The sequence below is a fragment of the Pocillopora damicornis genome, chromosome 2 (assembly GCF_964200805.1).
Source record: "Pocillopora damicornis chromosome 2, jaPocDami1.2, whole genome shotgun sequence".
Lineage (NCBI taxonomy): Eukaryota > Metazoa > Cnidaria > Anthozoa > Scleractinia > Pocilloporidae > Pocillopora > Pocillopora damicornis.
The window spans coordinates 4,191,617-4,212,131 of NC_142671.1; the positions used below are offsets into that span (position 1 = coordinate 4,191,617).

At 38.8% G+C, this 20,515-nt stretch overlaps 2 protein-coding genes, 2 long non-coding RNA genes and 1 pseudogene across 19 annotated transcripts; 3 read left to right on the forward strand and 2 right to left on the reverse strand.

The window, feature by feature from the left end:
* Positions 1-24: 24 nt before the first annotated feature.
* Positions 25-6,877, reverse strand: LOC149049594 (peroxidasin homolog). Of its 3 annotated transcripts, XM_089197135.1 has the most exons (8): positions 6,786-6,817; positions 4,538-4,640; positions 3,293-3,455; positions 2,843-3,166; positions 2,029-2,343; positions 1,067-1,555; positions 505-638; positions 25-280 (listed from the first exon to the last, which is right to left on the reverse strand). In XM_089197135.1, the coding sequence occupies exons 3-8, from the start codon at positions 3,411-3,413 to the stop codon at positions 221-223; spliced, it is 1,443 nt and encodes a 480-aa protein (XP_089053261.1). In that variant the 5' UTR covers positions 3,414-3,455; positions 4,538-4,640; positions 6,786-6,817; the 3' UTR covers positions 25-220. The 3 variants fall into 3 exon arrangements, with proteins under 3 accessions (XP_089053261.1, XP_089053260.1, XP_089053262.1); XM_089197134.1 differs by lacking the exon at positions 4,538-4,640 and having other exon boundaries at positions 6,786-6,877; XM_089197136.1 differs by lacking the exon at positions 6,786-6,817 and having other exon boundaries at positions 4,538-4,646.
* On the forward strand, positions 3,160-5,603 carry LOC113674614 (uncharacterized). Its single transcript, XR_016183871.1, has 2 exons — positions 3,160-3,425; positions 4,506-5,603. It is a non-coding gene; the product is annotated as an uncharacterized LOC113674614 (long non-coding RNA).
* A 60-nt stretch (positions 6,878-6,937) lies between the features above and the next one.
* On the reverse strand, positions 6,938-13,191 carry LOC113681822 (uncharacterized). 14 transcript variants are annotated; one of them, XR_016183875.1, is made up of 5 exons: positions 12,997-13,187; positions 12,247-12,349; positions 9,060-9,105; positions 8,743-8,945; positions 8,377-8,653 (listed from the first exon to the last, which is right to left on the reverse strand). XR_016183875.1 is itself a non-coding variant. In XM_089197140.1 (4 exons), exons 1-3 carry the CDS (start codon positions 13,165-13,167, stop codon positions 8,760-8,762), a joined length of 456 nt encoding a protein of 151 aa, XP_089053266.1. In that variant the 5' UTR covers positions 13,168-13,191; the 3' UTR covers positions 8,377-8,650; positions 8,743-8,759. The 14 variants fall into 14 exon arrangements, 3 of the variants coding, with proteins under 3 accessions (XP_089053267.1, XP_089053266.1, XP_089053265.1); XR_016183876.1 differs by having other exon boundaries at positions 9,060-9,163; XR_016183872.1 differs by lacking the exon at positions 9,060-9,105 and having other exon boundaries at positions 8,743-9,001; positions 12,997-13,191.
* Positions 9,298-11,975, forward strand: LOC149049595 (uncharacterized; annotated as a pseudogene).
* Positions 13,192-14,770: 1,579 nt separating the features above from the next.
* On the forward strand, positions 14,771-17,883 carry LOC149049596 (uncharacterized). The gene is made up of 2 exons (XR_016183883.1): positions 14,771-15,093; positions 17,661-17,883. It is a non-coding gene; the product is annotated as an uncharacterized LOC149049596 (long non-coding RNA).
* The last annotated feature ends 2,632 nt before the right edge of the window (positions 17,884-20,515 follow it).

The window sequence follows — 20,515 nt, forward strand, 5'->3', positions numbered from 1 at the left end:
GGGGTCAAAGGCGTAAGGCACTGATTTGGTCGTTTGCAAAATTTATTCTGTCATTTGTGTGACTCATTTGATTTAGTGGGTTGTAAAAACTAACGCTTCAAACGCTTCTGGTCGTCTTTCTATAACTATATGCAGAGCTGTTTTATTCGTGCCAGACTGGATTTCCTTTTCTTTCTCCTAACAGAGAGGCGGTAGCCGCACCCCTCGCTTGCCAGTACAATTAGACCAATGATTGTCTCTCTGACTTTCGGAGGAGGCTCCTGGATATCGACTTGCTGATCTATGAGAGGCAAATAGGAAGTAGTTAAATAAAAAGTCAAAGAGACTAGCAGTGATTTAGATGGTTGAAGGCACATGCTTACTAAAGGAAGCAAAAAGCGTCATCTAATTATGTGTAATTACAGTTATTTCTGTTTGAAGCCAATAGACTTTCAGGGGCTGGAGCATCAAATTGCGTGACGAGCCCTTTCCATATAAATGGGGAATCAGAGTTTTTGAAAATACCTTTAAAAGACGTCGATCCCACAAAAATGCACCAACTGCAAAAACAGATGCAGATACCACGAAAGCGATCGCAGTCAGCTGAAAAATTGACAATCCAGTCCTTCTTGCCAGTGTTTGTGATTCAGATTTCAGATCTGGAAAAGGAAAATAATCTGCTTATAACAAAGCTATCAATTCTACAAAAATTCAATTACTTTGCTTCTTTTCAGCTCTCTTTAAATCACCAACTACTAATCAGGAAATTCTGCCCATCTCAGGCACAGGGGACGTCCTTCTAGCAATTTGATAAGTTTTCACAGGAACAGAGAGTTATTAGACATTAGTTTATGTAGGGAAGTAACCATGGTGGTTAGACACAATTAAGACAGACTCTTTTCAGACTCAAGTGCTTAACACTATCGACGTTGCTGTCAGAATTGAGCCTATTTTCTTTTGTACTTACTCTTAATGCATCTATTTGATCAAACTTTGTAGAATGTTGATGTCTGTGTCGAAACATTAGTTTAAATACAGAAGGCACAAAAGCTAAATCGCACAAAAGCTAAATCCATGATTTTATTACCTAAATCATTGACATGTAAGTTGACCTCGATTGATGCTTTTTCCCCTGCTATGTTACTTGCAGCACACTGATATTTGCCCCCATCCTCCTTCTTCACTTTTTCTATAAACAGTTGGTAATGAGTGGTTTGGTCACGTCGATCTCGAGTGATCATTGTCTTTGAAGTAGATTGGACATAATATGAATTGTTGTTCTTGATCCACCTGACGGTTGACTGAGGATGACCAGTGGTAATACAATTCAAAGTAACGTCAGAACCGATGACAACACTTAGATTCCACCGATCTTCAGCAACTTGAGCTACAGTTTGAGTGCCTGATGGGTGGAAGTTGGTCCCTGGGGTGGATTGCGTTGAATGCCGATCATTGCCCCCTTCACGTGAGATGCTTGGCTTGGGATGAATCTTGGCGGTGCAGATTAAAGTTACAGTAAAACTGACAACAGCGCTTTGGTTCGTGGGATCTTCCACATTTTGAATAGGTTGGAGGTCTGAGGAATGACAGTGAGGCAATTATTGTTGCTATGATAGCTGCAGCTTCGCAAACTCTCTTGCAAATAGACTAGAAGGAAGGAAGACACGCCTAGGGAGTGGCTTAAGGCAATTAAAAAGCTGGAAACGAGTCCTACCTATTTCCAAAAGTACTTGGCAAGTGACAAATCAACAGTTATTTCTCATATTTTAAAACAGGAAGGATCATAAGTTGTTGCTGTCATAAAATTTCCCTTCCACGTCCTTTTTTGCCTTCCTCTTCAATTTTTTCTCTTTTCTTTTCATTTTGTGCGGTGATTTTTTTTCCATCTCACCATACTAATATTCTGTTCGTCACTTCAGGTTGAAGCTAATTTTGTTTCATAACCTTCCTTTTGACGAGACATAGTTACAAAGCTTTTCGGATAAATCATCTGCACAGTTTTTAAGAATAAATTGTCATTTTCGGGCGCAAAAAATGAATGCCTCTTACCTAAATCCTCTGTGAATAAGGAAGACACTCTTGATACCCTTTCTCCAGCGCTGTTATTAGCCACGCAGTTGTATTTGCCAATGTCTTCCATCTTAGTTCCTTTTAACAAGAGCTGACTGCGAACGGTTTTGTTGTCTAACAAAATAACCTTCTCCTCTACCCTTGGGTTGGTTTGTAAAGCATATGGATCATCGTTCTTCACCCAAGAGATGGTTGGCCTGGGATGACCGGTGGCAGTGCAATTGAAAGTTACGCTGGAATTGATAAAAGCACTTTGGTTCTTTGGATATTCAATAATTTGAATGTTTTGGGCTCCTGCAGAACAAAAGTGAGACAGTCGTTAAAGATTATTTTTGTGAGAACAAAAATACTTAAAGAAAAGTGGCATTGAAGGTTTTTAAGGGTTGGTTGAAGTGAAGGTAGGCATCTGGACCCTCTATCACTCGTTCTGTTGTATCGTCAACAGCTTGCATAATACGTAAGAAAAGGTCAGACATTTAGTCATTAGACACTGAGATCAAGAGCGAAAATGTCCTCTTGAGTTATTTTCCATCAGATTTTATGTAGCCATATATTTTTTACAATATTCCGTTAATATAAGAATTAAAATTTTGTGGCTTAGAGAGACCAACCCAAGGGTAGAGGAGAAGGTAATTTTTAATAACAACTAAGAAACTGACAGCTAATAATAAAAATCTCATGTTGACATGACATGATGGACTGCTGATAGAGTTGTTTCTTTTCTATCTTTTTTTTACTCGACCCGTCTTATTCAAATATTTTTCATGTATCTTTTTCCTGCTTTGTTGTTTACCTTCAGGACGAATTTCGACTGATTCTCTCCTGCAGTGGGCACGATAACCATTTCCTGCTTCACACGTGTAGCTTCCAAGTTGATCTGCCGTCAGTTTTTCGATCATTAATGTGCATCTATGTTTTAACACCATGTGTCTACCCTGTACACATCTGTATCCAGCTGGCTTGTCCTGTGGATCGTACCACTGAATATACTCGGTCCATCGATCGTAATATCCTGCATCAATACTTCTGGGCTGCGCTGTACAGGTCAGGTTTACCGCTGTACCTACGGATAATTCTTGCCTTGGTGGATTTATGGAAATCTCTACATCAGGTATTACTGGAGGAGGGAGAAAGATAGTCCATTAAACATATGTTACATAGAGAATTTGTTAGGGGCCATTCTGAACTTAAAAAGATAGATTGCCAGTTCGAGAAAAAAATTAAAAATACCTCCGTTACTTACTAGTCAGTTTAGTGTTGCAGTTCATGCCCGCGGCTTGAGGGAGATTCAAGAGACCGCTCGTCACTATAAGGACCACCAGAAAAGGTTTAGAGGCATCATCCGGCCAAGTATTGATTCCCATCAGTACACTTTGGCGAGTAAATGTGAGTCTTGTTCAAATATCCTGTAAGGAAGATTGCTCGAGTAATAAAGAAAAAACGTAGCATTCTTAAGGGCGCATAGCGGTTGGATTTTGAATAAAGATGGAAAATTTCACTGATTTTTTATTTCCTCTCAAATGATTCTCAGATAATGTTTCAGATAATATATGTTTTTTTAGCTTTTTTATTCATGCACCGCTAAAAACAGCCCCTTTAAAGGCCAGTACGTTGCTTGTTTTTGGTTGCCATGACAACCACAGGTAATCCAATCGTTTTGGCACGTTTCATTTCTCCAAAATGGTACCAAAACTAAGTCCATTCGATCCTGAGACCATTAAGTCCAGCCCCACATTCTTAAATTAAAATTTCCACCAATATGAAGCCCGGTAACAAAGCACTCAATCTTCACAGATCGAGCGTGAGTGCCCATCTTGTCTTCTTGCCCGTAAACCGTGCCAAAAGTTGGGGAAAAAACAGTCTCTTTTAAGGAATTATGCTTTAAAAAGAAAGAAAGGTTTAAAGGAACCCAGAAGCAGGAAGTAGCGCAGAAGAGAAAGAAAGAAACGCGAGCTGTAGAGGTCACCTTCGTTAGAGAAGATGATGTTGTCAGCGAGCAAATTCTGGGGTCTGGGGGCTGTCCTGGTGTACCGGTACACAGGGGAATTCCTATTGTTTTCATATCCATACATGGAGTTGTGACGCAGTTCGTTAATGTTTCGTTCCTTAGTGTACCGGTACACGAGGACACAACCAAATTCTGCCCCTCGCAGAATCTGCTTCCAAACGGAAAATACAGCCAAACGACGATGAAAGCTCCTCGAATGAACGTATTGAAGATCATCTGGCGCCTGCCGAAAGGATACAGACTTGTTTCAATGGACAGTCTTCTTAAATTTGTGAAGAGAATTTACGAATAAACTCCACGTAATTTAGTTAAGAGTTACGTGAGTTAAATTTTAAGGCCTTTGAACTAAGATATAAAAGCTGTTTTTCTGGATCAATGCTGGACCAAAATTACTAGAGTTATATCCCTTTATTAATAAAAGCGTTGATTGTCTTTATGGATCTACTAGGCCAAATACAGATATTGAAGAGTTCCTGTTACCAGTTTGGAATTGGTAGCTCACTTTATGTCAAGTGCAGTGGTTGGGGCACTCTGAGTTTCTTGCAACTGGTAGCCACCCTCAAGATGATGTTATCCTAGAGCTCTTCAAGGAAAAGATGTGAACAGAAGAATGGAGTTTGCTGCATTTGAGAGTGGGAATGGGAGAGAAGAAGTTGCCAAATTTTGTGAGGTGTACAATATGCCAGCCATGAAGACGCCCTTAGTCAAGCCTTCCAAGAGGAAAGAAGCAAACAGCTACAAAAGAACTGTGCAGGCACAGGTAGAAGGAAGTAAGACAAAGAAACAGTGGAAGAATTCAGCAAGCATAGCACAGAGCTCAAGAAAGACACAAACAATATAGACTTGCACGAAGACAAGCTTAGCAGAGAGAAGAAGACCTGTGTTTAACCTGTGGAAGGCATAATTTGAAGCTGGAGACTTTGACAAAACACAGCTCTGCAGAGTGGGTTAAAAGAGAGAGAACCAAATAACCTAAGCATACCTTCAAGTAGGTGTGCTGTGATGTACAAAAGGCCATTTTAGGGAGTCTTTTGTCTTACTAATGACATTTAGAAATAACTGAAGTTTTAATTGCATTTTTCCGAAAATAGCTTTTTGGGGGTAATTTTATCGGCCCCTCAAATTTCTTGAAGAGTATTTCAGCTACTGACACCAAATTTGGTACAAAGATTGTTTTTGTAATTATCTGCAATGTAATTGAGTAAAATTTATTTTTCTGAAATACAACTGATATTATAAGTATTTGTCTTTTGCAAAATCTAATTGGTTACCCTGACAACCAAAATGGTCAAAAGGGAATAGTTCTCAATAAGGTTGCAGCCCATTTGATAATGCTTTATCATACCAAAAATTAGGTGATTATTTTAAAAGGAAATGACAAAAAAGTGGAGGGGGGGAGCCCACTTTGACCCTCAGAATAGCCCTTCACAGTAACTTGTTAAAATATGTTTACTCAAAAAATGTCATGTTGTAGGCAGTTGCTTGGGTGTACCTCTTGCCAAGTTTGAGGTGATTTGATTGAATTGTTGATTAAATATGATTTTTTAAGTAAGTTACCATAATCTTACCATAAACCAACCGTAATGCCCTCTTAAAATAGTGAAATGTCAGCGTCATGATCATGATCTCTTTTTTTAACATAAGTGGTTGAGAATAATTACTGACGCCCGGAGAACGCAATAACGGTCAAATCGTTGAAATTTTTTTTTAAAAAGTAAAGAACAAAAGAAAACCAAAAAAACAATGACGACGAAAAAAGAAAAAAAAAAAACAGAATCGGAAGAGTGTCAAACTTAGTTGACTCTAATAACATGATTATGGTGAGCTAAGTTGATTATAGCAAACAGATTATATTCGCTCAGTTTGATACCTTTCTTTTTTAAGAATACCATGCAGCTACATTACCGATATTTTTTATATCTTCTTGTTCTATTTTTGATTTTTCGAGTTAACATTTACTCTGTGTCAATTGAGAAATAAGCTTTGGACAGCCTATGTAGTCTAGAAACACAGACAAGTTTGGGCGCTAATTGTACATGAATTTAGCTTTTGTACTGGCAGCAGTAGGAGTTTAAGAAATCCTACACCGTGACTTTTGTTAACTTGCTTATTGTGGTAGCTAGTCCTCCAGAAACACTCAGCAGAATATCATCAAAAAAAAACAGCAAAAAACTACATCTTTGACAGGTCATTAGCTGTAAAAAGCCCTAAAGAAAAAGCTGACTGGCTATCAAGTGAACATCAGTAAACCCAAATGTAGTTTTGACGGGTATTGTCGCCCTTGTCGGTTTGTAATTAGCTTCGACGGCGATTTTCTTTTTCATCTTCTCGTTTTTACTCAACAGATTGAGACGTCTTAATCGTCTGTTAAAATACCCATTTATGGAAAGGTATGTCACGAGGTGCCTGATAAGTGCATTAATGTTCAGAAAAACACGGACCCCAATTTTCTCTTTCGTTGTCAAATACTCGGTAAACAACGCAAACCAGACTAAAAGATGCGCGGCATGCCACCATGTTAATTCATATGATTCCATGTTAGGTCTCATACCACAGACTTAGAAACAAAATACGAACCAGGTAAGAACTGACGAATTCTCAGAGCGAACAAAGCTTAGAATAAGTTTTAGAGGAAAGATTTTGTTCAGCTCTGTAGAGTGGGATTCAGGGTTAGTGTAAAGAGATATGAAACTTATGATCAATTGCCGCGTGTGAGCCGGGCACTTACCTTGACTGTCCTTAGAGCTCCGGGAAAGTACCGTTGAAGCTGCCTTGAATTACTGGTTTTATACTCCAACCTACAAAAAGTATCATATTTCGAGACGTGAGAATCGAACGCTCTGATAATTTCGGTTTTTTTGTCAAGGATTACTATGTTAACTCAGGCACGTTAAGGCATGGTTACAACGTGAAAACGAGGCAAAAAAATTATTTTTTCATTCCAGGCCGTTGTAGAAGATCAAATTTAACAAAATTTGGCGAGGTTATTACTATGGAAATTATGTATCACTCCATGCAATATCATTGCCATAGCAACCATAATTAAATTATAGTCACCCTTGACGACACCCAAATTAATTACCTTACTTTGAATTGAAATGGGGCAAACCAAATCTTCAAGACTTGAATCAAGTTCGCCCAAACCGTATTTAGGAATAGTTAATTCATAAGAGTTAGCCCTGCAAAGGCGTCGGCATCAGCCATATGTCCGTGGATGAATAGGTAAAAGTCAGGAAATCGTCACGGCAGCAGTTTGGAGGGTCTTTACGTTAAATTCTTAATGGTTACGAGCTTTGGGGTCAACATTGCAAGGCTAAAACAAGAAGAAGAAGTTCAGCAGAACTAACGTATGTTAAAATTTTTCACACTTGAATCGATTTTCTTTCCCCCATGGCGCAAAATAGGTCGTCACTCGACAATGTTCCGATTCGGACGCCATTTTGTTTCACGGCCGTTGGGAGACTGAAACAGAAACTTCGAATCCCTCTCCCCTGGGGAAGAATTTAATTGTATTTATGCCCTTTTTCTGGGGGATATGGTGAAATGAACTATGGACTAAAAAGCAGACTTCAAGATGGCGGTCGAAGGAGAGGATTATTCGAGCTGTCGAATTAAGATTAAATCGGGTCGTTTTTAACTTTAGGGTGCCTAACAGCCATTTACAGTGTTCTTCTAGGCTACAAAATACATTTCAAGGTAGTGTTTTCTTAATATTTCCGTAATTCTTTAATAAAAAAAATCGATGAAGAATGGCAATGGTCCATTCAAACCTTCGTAGACTTTATATTAGTTCATGAATGAATAAAGTGGTCCGCAAACGCGGCTCGTATTACATGTTACATGAGCTCCTTAGTTTTTGGCGCGCAATTTGTCTTAAATTTCGAGCAGTTAGCTAGTTCAAGTAGCAGCGTGGAGAGTTCCAACTTGTGTTTAATTAGAACACAATATCAAATCCCATATCCTCTGCCAAGGCAACAAAGATGTCTTTAAAGATTGACTGTGCTTGGGCAAGAGTGTTTCTTAGAGAAACTAAAAGTTTAAGCAAAACTGAAAGGATTCCCGGTGAAGGAAATACAAAGTTTGCTGCTAGATTGCGGCAAGATAGATTTAAAATCTTCAATGAACATTTTCAAGAATACCCTGGGCTACACATAAAACGGGAAGACTTCATGCGGCATTACAGAACCATTGATGAAAAATTTTACAACTGGAGAAGTAAAACCGAAAAAGAAGCATACCTAAAAGCATTTTCCTCAATGAACTGGAATGAGGGCAAAGTAATTAGTAAAGAAGGGAAAAAAGATCACTCGTTGACCAGCTGCCAGGCCTGTCTTTTATTCAACTCTCAATTACAATCTACCTTCCCTATAAGTAAGTTTTGCAGAGGGGCTAGGAAAGGACCTCTGACTGAACTTAACACAAATGTCAAGAGACAATGTCAGAGAGAACCTAAGGTCACAAAAAGGAAATTAAAAAGCATTGGGGAAGCAATATATGCCACTTACAATGAAAAATGCCAGGAAAACTTTCAAAAATCACTAAGTGACATTCTAGTGCTTGTCCCTGAAGTGGGTCTTCAAAAGAAGCCTTCACCTGCTGAAAAGAAAAAAATGAAGAGAAATGAGCGAAGGCAAACAAAAAAAGAACTAGAGACCAAAATGTCACAAAATGACAGTGCAGTTCACCTTAGCCTTCGACAGTCTTACAGTTCAAGACAAGTCCAAAGAATGGCCCTGTCCTTTGAAACCTTTGAAGAGGCCGAGGAGAGAGCAAAAACGACCCCACCAAAGGTCAGGGAACGATCCCACACAGCTTCACCTGCTAACATAGAAGGAAAGTTGGACCAGCTACTTGCAGATGTAGAGTCATGGCCTGATGGTCCTCCAAACTGGTCAGAAAAAGCCAGAATGTACAACATCAAAACCAAGGGAAATGATTCGACACCTGGCAATGGAGGGCAATTAGTCAAAGCCTTTTTGAAGTCAAAAAAAGTAGACATTACCCGATTTAAGCCCCCATCAGAAGTGCATCTCAATTCAGAGGATGGCCTTACAGGTAAAAAAAGTGGTAAATTTGTAACTAAGCCGACAGTGGAGAGTTACATCTCTGCAATATCATTAATACGCAAAAGAAATTGTGTATTAGGATTGAACAAAATTTGATTTATTAATTAAAGAACAGTGAGATTTAAGAGTTAAAATTTAGAATTTAAAAGTAGAAGAAGAAGGCCTGAAGTAATAAGAATGCATACAACAGTCTAAGTCAAGTTAATGATGAATATGTGACCCTATAATACTTTCATGGGTTTTTATCATTTCTCTAGCCTCATGTAAGAAAAGGTTTGATTAATTTTCCAGGATTCAGGGTACGCAGAGCTATGAGGAAGCAAAAGGGGGGAGAAATTTCTGTGCCTGTGATGCAATCAAATAAACAACTCAAGCAAAGCATCCATGAGGGAATAGAGAGTGGCAAATTTAACATAGGAGAGCCAGTGATAGAAAGAGAGATTACCAAATTGGCTATAAATGCACAGGGAGAGATAGAGCAGAAGAAATGCCACTTGCAAGCAAGGAAAATTCCCTTCCAAGACATTAGAAAAGAAGCATTGATTAAAAACAAAAACCTCCTTCGAATAAAAAATGATGCATTTTATGAAGAGCTCAGTGAAAGTGAGATTCATACAGAGCTAGAAAAGATCAGTGAGGATATAAGGGGAACACATGATGAAATCAAACAAAGGCTGAAAAGCTTTCAGCGGAAGAGGCATTGGCTGATTTGGCATGACCATTCAACCCTTTCAAATTATGGTCACATGCTCTTTTGTGTGAGAGAGATGTATGACCCAGCAATTCATCTCTCTGATGCAGAAGCTAGAGTTCAATATGGAAAAGATGTGGATGTCCAGGCAACAGTGGAGAGGCCCTATCTGTATATGCTGGGGCAGAGCAGTTCCAGCATTGAAGATCAGATAAAATTTGTTCCAGCCAGACATGATGATTTAGTAAATTTAACCCAAAAAGTGAAAACAGAAGAGGATGTTGAAGTAGAAGATGAGATGAGATTCATGAATGGAGACAACCCTGCAGCAAACTTTGAATGTGGAAATCAGCATGGAGGGCATTATGGTTGCCCAGGTTGTGATGGGCATTTAAGCATGTGCCACGATCTAGATTACATGGCCCAAAGAAAGTACAGAACATTGACCGAACGGCAACAGCTGGTGTTAGCAGGAAGGAAAGGAAAACAGGCAAAACAACTCTTGAACCCATTAAAAGATCTCAAGGTCAACGAGCTACGAGCTGAAATTGAAGCAAGAGGACTTGGAGATTCAGACAAAACCAAACCAGAACTTGCAAAAATTTTAAATGAAGAACTTGGAGGGGCAACAAGAATTCCAGCACTGTTGTTTGGGGATGAGAGTGTTTCTGTGGAAAGTCTCAACCTCCAGTCCTATGAGGTACTGTGTTTTGAAGCTCTTCACTGCTCCATGAATCACATTAAAAACATTCTGGAAGAAATCCCACATCACATTTCTGACATTGATACACTGATAAAACTTAAAGAAATACTAGCTGTCCAACTTAACAAAGAGAAAAAACGAGGAGTAGATTATCGCAAGACACTAATCTACTTAACTATAGCCCTTTACCAGACAACAACCCATGATGTGAGAGCTTTGCTGGCCACCCTGTGCGAAATGGTGGAAATTTTTTATGCCCAGGACAGAAAGAGGTCACCAAAGTTGATATTAAGGTTGCATAACCTGTGTTGGAGGCATGCAATTTTGTGCCGAAAAGTGATGACCCCAACTAGAGCCCTAACAAGCAGAAAGCTCTTTGGCATATACTTCCATGCATGTGTATCTCATTCTGCCTTTCTTCTTCGTCTTGCTTCACACCGTTCAACTAATGCAGAAATGTTTGAGAGGTTGTTTGAGGAGCTGACCGACATCACCAGGAAGACCTGGAACAACCGAGTTGAAAGCTTAGTGAGCAATGCAGTTCTGCATATGCAAGCAGAGAAGACTTCAGGAGGAAACACAGCTGTGACCTGCATCATCAGGCAAGAAAAGGAAATCAGCAACATCAGCAAAGCCCTACCAAAGCTGGGAAACACAGTTTTACCCAAAGATGTCATCAACACACATGCTAGGCACTGGGAGGCTCACCTTCAGTCTATTGCTGACTTCCTCGTACTGGGAGAAGGAGTTTGGTGGAGAGAAATTGAGGATGAAGACTGCATTGAGTTCTTTGATGGTCCTGAGGAAATTGAATTCAGGGAGCAAGGACCTTCCCTTCACCACTTTCGCTCCTCCAATATCAGAATGGAGAAAATTTTCCTTCAACACTGCTGGGAAGAATGCATTCAAAGCGGAATCAAAATCCCAGCTACCAGAATTCCCAATGAAGAAAACCATAATAGAGAAGAATGCATGCAACAGAATCTGCCAGTTCAAGATCAGTCATTTGAGAGTGATGGTGAATGTGAAGAAGAAGCTGAAGATACAACTCTATTAATTGATGAAGAAGAGAGTACTGAAAACCTAGAAAATAATCAGATTCCGGAACCACAGCGACTGAGTGAAACAGTGCAAAATGAGACAGGTGAACCACTGGCTAAGAAACCAAAACTATCTGAAGATTTTTTACCATCCAGCAAAACAGCAAAAGCTCTTTCAGAGATTCTTGGCACAACCAAAGATGTTATGTTATATGAAAAACTTAAAAAAAATGCAACAAAAAATTCAAGCTCAAGATACCACAAAGAACACTTCTTAAATCACCTGGCACACATTCAAGTACAAGTTCTAAAGAAATACAAGGACATAAGTGAAGCAATTACTGAGTGGTCAGCCAACTTCAACAAAGTCTTCAAAAAAAATCCCACAGAAAACCACATGAAAAAAGATCCAGTTATAGCAAAAACATGGAGGAAAAATAAAGTTGCCACTGAGCTACTGAAAATATGGAAGATCACCATTCACCTTCCTAAATAAACACTTCATATTATTCAATGTTTTAACATATAATACGTGCTGATATTTTGTGATTTGCATAATATTTTTCCAAGCCCTGAAAATAATTAATATTTACAGTCCTCAACATTAATTCCAAAGAAAAGCTGTCTTCAGTGGGTTCCACATGTACTGTAAGCATGAAAAAGCACCAAAAAAACTATTTAATACATACCATTTTGAGGAACTTTAGTATAACAATCCAACTGATAAATATGAGTATCCTACATGTATGTAGATCTGGAACATAACTGAAGGCAATGTAGCATGGTAGAAATCTAAAAAAGAACAGCAACAACATGATTAATCATGTTGCAATGTTTAATTTTGTACAGCAATTTTTATGTCATCAATTTATTTATGCTTCTAAAGGATTCATTGAACAAAATGAGCTCAAACTGTAACATTTGCCAAGTGCATGATGAATAATGTCGAGAAAATTAAATCTACTCAAGTGATTTTGAAACTAATGACTGTATTGTTAGTTCTCATGGTTAACTTTCATATTAGGACTTTTGATAAAAGGGCAATGGTTCACCAGAATTCTTTTTTCAAAACTAAATCATAAATTCCTTTGCGAAACATGATTTTAACTTGAGCTAACGAAATGCTTTTCTTCTTACAAATGTCCCTTTCTCTCCACGTTTGTAAGTTGGACCTTAACACAGGTTACGCTGATCAAAAGAAAGATTCTCTAACAACACAAAACAATTTCAATTTCTCACGCTTCGTCCGAAACATATTGAATTAAAAAAGCGTGGAACTAAATTAACACCTGCTCGGCGATGAAAGTGATACGTAGCTTTCCTGTCGGTCAACAATGATCTAGTCTGATCGAACTCACACTGAATTCAATCGAAGGACGCGCAACAAGCAACACCTTTAAACAACGTTTAAAAGGAAGCAGTGATAAAAAATTTCTTACCTACATATTCTTGCCAAGGGATTCCAGACCTCTAACACAAACAAGCCTCAGAATATAAGAGAGCGACAGAGTTTCCGAAACTTCGATGTGCCACAATGTCCGCCATCTTTGCCGCCATTTTGAAATGTTTTTCTCTGGGCGCGATTGACTTCGCGGGGGGGATTTTATCATCCTGAGCCATGCCTTAACGAGCCCGAGAAATCCGGTAATTAAAACATTAGCCACCCTTTCCAGCCGCAAATCTACCACGCACATCGTGACTCAACGCTCCTGTCTTGTTTATCAATTCCAAATCATAACTTTTCCTTTAAAAATGTTGGGCGAATTAGCCTTCAAATAACACATTGCAAGGTAGTCTGGAGAAAAGGTGACTATGTGGGACTGGTCATATTTTTAATTTAAACTAAAATTAACAGAACGATGACGAAGTGACTAGAGAAAGATCAATGACAGTCCTCTATCTACACAGGCAGCCCAAGCTCACGTCTCGAGAAGAAGCAAACTAGTAATTCATGAAAGCGTCACGTGTTGTGTTAAAATATAAGTTAGGAGAGGACAATAAAAATTAGCTCGTGAATAATTAGGCAAGTTAAGATGTAATGCAATTTTTGCTCTGGCATTCTCGGAACTCGTTCAGCTTATCAAAATAAGCAAACATAAGTCCGGAGCATATGTGTCATGTGGGCTGAGAATCAACCCACTCTTTTGCACGCTTGAGGTAGAGTTCTTTATGATTTTTTTCTAAGATATATATATAGCGCTATTTCTCCTCTCTCCGTAAGGACTGGACATTAAAAAGTAGTGAAAGACGTAAATCTTCTTAATTGGAATTCAACACTCTGATTCCAACCTTTCCGTTTGGACGAAAAGCTCCCGTTTCCGGGATCGTTTTCCCCAATGCTCTTCCTTTCTAGCTCATTCATCCTGGAAGTTTTGAATGAGATATTGTGGTGAAGCAGATGTTGACGGAAGTTGTCGATTGTGGACGGAAGTTGTATTCCGTAGACGGAAGTTGCATTGTGGACCGTGAAGGGAAGTAGTCTCGCGTGTTACTCCCCGCCCCCACTTAGTGAAAGTCAAAATTAATTTCGATGAAGCTCAAAAACTCACATGGAAAGAAATAAAATGTTTGTATGGTTTAATAAAAATAATAACCTCAAATCACGTTTCCGAACTTCTACAAATACAACTTGTATCGAGTAGCCGAAATGTTCACACCTAATTTCTATATAGAAAAGCGAAGCGTTGCTTTCGTGACTGGCCATTTCTTTACTTTTCCGGTAGTTTTATCCCTCATCTGTTTGGTGACTACGCAAATATTAATATGCGAAAATCAGACTGCATGGAGGCTTGAAATTCTATTAAGAACGATTGTGGCCGCTTTGTTTAAAATCAAATGCAGTGACCTCTTTGTTAAAAACAAGAGATATCATAAATCGGGCAAGGAATATTTCATAATAGTGCAAATGATGGTGAAAGATGAGGGCTACTAATGTCTTGCTGTTAGAGCAACATTTGATACCTGATTATGACCACCGGCCCACCCCCCGCACCACAAACACATACACACACCAACAAAAAGGACACTGACTGCCTAATGACCTCTACTCATCCCACCTCCAGCCTACACAACGGCTTTTTTCCAATTCCCATCGCGAAGAATGCACACGTTTTCTTATCACACAACTGCCCCCAAAATAAAAGAAATTTATTCTATAAGTCTTAAAAAATCACATAAACTGAATTCAACTGTATTCAGTAAGTCCAAGAAATCAATATAAACTTAAGCCATGATATGAATGAGCTGGCTCCAAGAGCCCTTTGATTGCTTTTGCTTTGTTTTGTTTTTTTTCCCTTTCCATTGACAAATAAGAATGTTTTTTCTGCTTCACTAAAAGTATTTTTAGCACGATTCTTTCTTGCTCGTGTCCAACCTTCCCCTTTATATTTCAAAGGGTTGAAATCTCTGGCCCCATAACTTAGTTCTTGTAGAATGCTTAGTCAAGACCCATTCCATTCCAGCCGTGGAATTGCATATCTTGAAATAGACACGATTGACTGCTCATCGCTTCCGCTTCGTTTCCGTTTCCTTCAGCGGTAAGTATCGTCGATCATTTACCAAATTTCTTAGTCTGACAATTTAAGCCTTTTCACGGTTTTTGCTTCTTGGCCCTTTGTGCTTACCGAGAAAGCCTTTCTCACCGTAAAAGGGTATTTTGACCGTTGGTTGACAAGTAAGCTTATAGATGTCAACAAACAATGATTTTATCATCACATTATCCGACCCGAAAGTGATTGTTTGGAGAAATGTCACAAGCTTGGGGCATTTGGGAATTATTGGTTCACGTGATGGCTCACCATTGAGTCGACGTGGCTCAATGGTAGAGCTTCCGAGCATGGAATCTGAAGGTGTGAGTTTCGATCCCTCTTGGGGACTCGGAGATGTCTTCTTTGTCCTAACTCCGTGACAAGACAGATAAACATTTCAGTCTGTTCTTTATTAATAATATTGTTCTGTCGAAAGAGAGAACTCCCTTAGGCGATCAAATAACCATTTGATAACCATCTAATAACCATTTTCAGAGTGACACATTAGTAATGACTGACAATTCGACAAAATAGGCGGAAGTCCTCATCAAAGTCAATTGACTCTGATAACAATGATGATGACAGTCTTCTCTGGATTACTCTTGCCCGGACGACCAGTTTACACGATCAGAAAGTTATTTTTGGGTTCACACAATTTACTGTGGAACTAAGATATTTCACCAATAATGGTCAAATACAGTGTTCCCCTATTAATTTCTCCACCTTTGGTGCATTGTCTAATATTACGCCTTCACTGCTCAGTTCAACCTTACTCCGAATTACTTTATTTTCTTGTATAAATTGCGTGAACTTCATTTTCGCTTTAATCGATTGTTCGCACCTTTGGTCCTGGTTTTATCCGCCACTTTCTTCACCGTATGCCATTTGCTTTTCTGGTCGATCAGGTGTCTTAATCAAGTCATAGGGTCGAAAAGTTCATTTCGAAAGCTCAAATAAAATTTCACTGGTCTGATTTTCATTTCTGATGTTCTGGAAGCGCGGGTAACATCTTTAGGATCTAAATATCTCCAATTGATCATTCTTGTTCAGTTGTATCCATAAATTCCTTTTCAAGAAAGTTGTATGCTTTATTTATGATCGTGCAACGGAGTTAATTTTCATAGTTGTTTTTGTCGACTTACTTGCAATATTTTCAATGTTCGGTGGGTACTTAGCCGTTTCGTTCGCATTTCGGTTACAAATATTTCTACAAATAGTTTTCTCTAATTTGATTATCGTCATTGCGTTGTCAGTGTTGGGAATTCTTAAATACCAACGACAGCCACATTTGTTGATTAAAAAGAATGTTATAACTTACTGAAATGCTCTGAATCGACCTCATCACTGTAATCCAGAATTGACAAATAGAAATTTAGTGAGATCAACAGTAGTCCTTCAATCAAAAGCGTAAATTCCTTGATATACATGAGAAGTTCAGAAAACAAATCGGTGTTCTCTCAGGAAATATGTGAACGCGCTCTTTCACCATCACAGCCTTTCTTTCATTGTTCCTCGTTTTGTCCGCCTCTCTTCTCGCCGTTTGAAGCCTGCAGGTCTGATTTTCATTTTTGTTGTTTTGGGAGTGCGAGTAGGATCGTCAAGATCTAATTTTCCCCAATGAATTTTTGCGTTTTCTTTGCTTTCATAAATTCCGTTTAGATTTGAACGAATAGCACAGTCTTCCGGGAACCACCAGCCTCCCCCTACTTTTTCAGGACAGATGGAATGCTTTTGATCCCAGGTTCTAACCTTTGAGCCATTATGATCAAGGAGAGAATCATTGACAGTCGCATCTGTTAAAAAAGTAAGATCCACTCATAAATTATTTGAAACTTTTGCGCAATTTTTGTCAAGATGAAAAAAAAATGAGAAAAAAGATTTTTTAATCTCGAGAAGATAAGTGTGAAAAAAAAAGGGAAAAGAAAAATGTGAATCTGAGCATTGCGACATTGAGCTCTAATACTTGCATTACAGGTCAGATTTTCAGACCCCTAGCTGAGTCAGGGACTCGTTAAAGGAATACTACACGAAATCTATTCATTAGAGTAACACGCACATATACAGCGGTAATATGCTCACAAAGTGCTTAGTCTAGACGAAAACGTATACAAGAAAAAATAATCGAGGTGATTTATTGTTAAAAAGCTTATATGACGCTTACTTCGATAGTAACGACGGCTATAACTAAGCTCTTCAGTGTAGTCATTTTGTTGATACTCGATGGACCAAATTCATCTTCTTTACCCTCTGGCTTTGATTTCAAGACCGGGAAAACCAGTCAAGTCCCGAGAGTTAGAGATCTTAATCGTTTTGTCTGTCGACTGATAGGTACTACAATCATTTTCTTTTTCCCCAGAAAGTCGTATCCTTTTGCTTCACTGTTTCATTTATTGTCACCCAACGAAGCTACTTGTCATTAATTGTTGCTTTTATTGACTTACTTGCCAAATTGCCAATGTTCAGCTGGTACTCAGCCGTTTCGTTCGCAATTCCAAACCATTTATATTCAGCGTAAACAATTGTTTTAGAATCGACCCCCAGATCCACTCTAAGCCTGTTGTTTTTATTCTTTTTAGTCAGCCGGAGGATCTTATCCAGTCCGAGCCAAAATTCACCATCGAGGAAACTTCCAAAACCATGTTTGTAGTCAGCCCAACTGCGGTTAAAATCAACGGAACCAGTTAGTCTTCTCTGGAACACTGTCCAGCCTCCACCGTCTGTTGTCTGGTCGCAGTATACATCAAAGGCTTGTGAGTTGTCAGGTGTGATTGTATAAATACCATTGATTCCCTGACCAGATCTGTGCAGCTCAGCACAATTTTTAACTGTTGAATAAAAATACGAAAGTTTCGTCAACAAAGTTGCACGAAAATGAGCAGAATGGAAATAACAAAGCCGAGGATCGTAGATCGTAGAGGATCGTAGAATCACCAACAGTATTGGCCCGAACAGCCAATTAGAAACTCTGAAAAGGGAATTCATCTTATATAATGTGAAGCTCTCTCTTGCTTTAAGCAACTAAAGGTTATAATATGAAACAGTGACGGACTGAAGAAACACCGTCATTTATAGTCTGGATTGGAATTGATTAGCTATTTAGGCCATTGCTGCAAAAGCTATTTTTGGGGGTGTACGAACTTAGTAAACATCACAACTCAGTGAAAGAGTATTCAGAATTGTCTGGGTCGACCACACACCTTTCCGTGGGCGACGCGCTTAAGAGGGGCAGAATTTGGGGCAGTGGCTTTCGCGAATTACCGGTAGGAAGAATGAAACATCTTACGAGAAAAATTTAACTCAATTTGATCCCTACAATCAATTAGCATTTGAAACTCTGACTATAACCAAGAAGTTGTGCATTGTCGGTTATGTAATGTTTAAAAAACGAGCAGGAGTGTTTTATCGGGTTTAAAACCACGAGGCGTAGTCGAGTGGTTTTTGACCCGATAAAACACGTGCTGCGAGTTTTTTGAGCGGCTTCAAAAACATTCTTGGAAAAGCGCGTGTCAAGAGAGTTCATAACAATTATGCTTTTGTGAACGTTAGAAATTAAGCATACGAGAAAAACAGATTTCAGTTTCAGATGATGTATTGTCTAATATGCCTTTACCAGATTACTGTACTAATGGAATAGAGAATTTTTCCAGATGTGTATTTCACAACTGTACTATTAATTTGGTGCAAAAGTAAATTTACTGTGTGAAATTTGTTGAAAGAACATTAAATATGTTCCCACCATTTGTTGTGTCAGTTTCTGTGTTGATAATTAATTAATATTCATAAGTCACGTGCAGTGTCTTTATATCTGATAAAACACCGCATACTAATAAGGATGAGGTTTATCGATATAAAGTCACTGCACGTTATCTACCATTTGATAGGTTAATGGGCTTATGAATTATTAATGAGTTTTTGAATGTCGAAAGAATATTTCGTATTAAAAGTCACAAGGGCAATTGTTAGCAGACAGAAGTTTGGATAACTTGAGCTAAAAAATATTATTTCTTCCTGACAAAAAAACACACAAGGGTAATAAGGGTAGTAATAATTGCTCCATTTTCGTTCCATGATAACACTCTATACAAGTTGGGAATTTTTTTCCGAGGTCGTTTCCTTTCACTTTCGTATGGGGTTGGCCATGATTTCCGCCGTTGTTTTTAGAGGAGGAACCGGAGTGTGGGCTCGAACAATACTTAATGACCCAGCTTATCATAGCCGGAATGTTTCATTATTTAGTCCGCAAGAATGGTGACATCTTTCGTTACTTTCTTGCTTAACGAGAAAAAATACTCCCAAAGGTTATAAGGGAACTAGCCTAAAGAGATCAAGTGTCTAATCCTGACATCAATGGCCGTTTTCTATGCCTTAAGGGCAGAAGTCTGGAATGAAGTAACTCAGCCATTCGTTTACACTTCTGCGGTCCAATGTGAACATCACTCGGTCAGTTTCTCTCATAACTTTCTCTCAATATCACTCCGCAACTTGCCGTTATTGAAGTACCGTCTGGTTTGTTGCGCAGACTTATATAGTCACTTGGAAATTTTACTCTGTCAGCTGTACACACTTTGTTTTAGTCAGCTGCAAAAATTAGCTAGTTTATACTTTATATTTGCTAAAATGTAGACATCACCCCACCAGCTTGTTTTATCATAAGGCACGGAAACGGTCATAAGCCGTGTATTTTTGTTCACGAAAGCTAACAAACTACTTGCCAACCTATGACCAATAGTCCTTAGTACAGCCCTCACGCTCGGTTAGTAAGAAGTTGGTATTGACTTATTCGATTGGTTGTTATCATAATACTCTGTCAGTTGTAAGAAAAAATGAGCTTGGTTACACTGTCTGTTGTAAGAAATAATTAGCTTGACTTTTCTTTCCGTTGTTTGCATTTATTCGGTTGGTTGTAATCTTGATAAGGCAATTTAGTATTACCAACTGAGTTGAGAACGTAAGTTGGCCACCGTTGACCTGAGAGTTTCAAAGATGACGTTTTGAGGGTGAGTACTTCGCCAGAGCAAATGACGAAGGGCTAACGAAGGGCTAACGAAGGGCTAACAGAGGGCTTACGCTCGAAGTGCCAGTTTTAAAACTCTTTACAGTGGCCAATTTACGTTACCAAGTCAGTTGGTAACACAAAATTAGCTTGTTTTATTCTCCCACCGACGCAGCACCACAATTTCTTTAGAAACCTACCCCCTGTAATCATGATACACTCTAAGTTGTAGGGACTTTTTCGGTCGCTTGTAAACATGATACCCAACCAGTTTATACCTTTACTCATTAACATCTGTTAGCAAATTCCCCATTTTGTTCTCCATTTATCTCCCAATAAAATACTTAGGGTTAGGGTCATCTGTGATTCAGACAGATGATGTTGTGAGGAGAATTAAGATGCAAGTCACTCTTAGGGGTCAAAGGTGTAACGCACTGA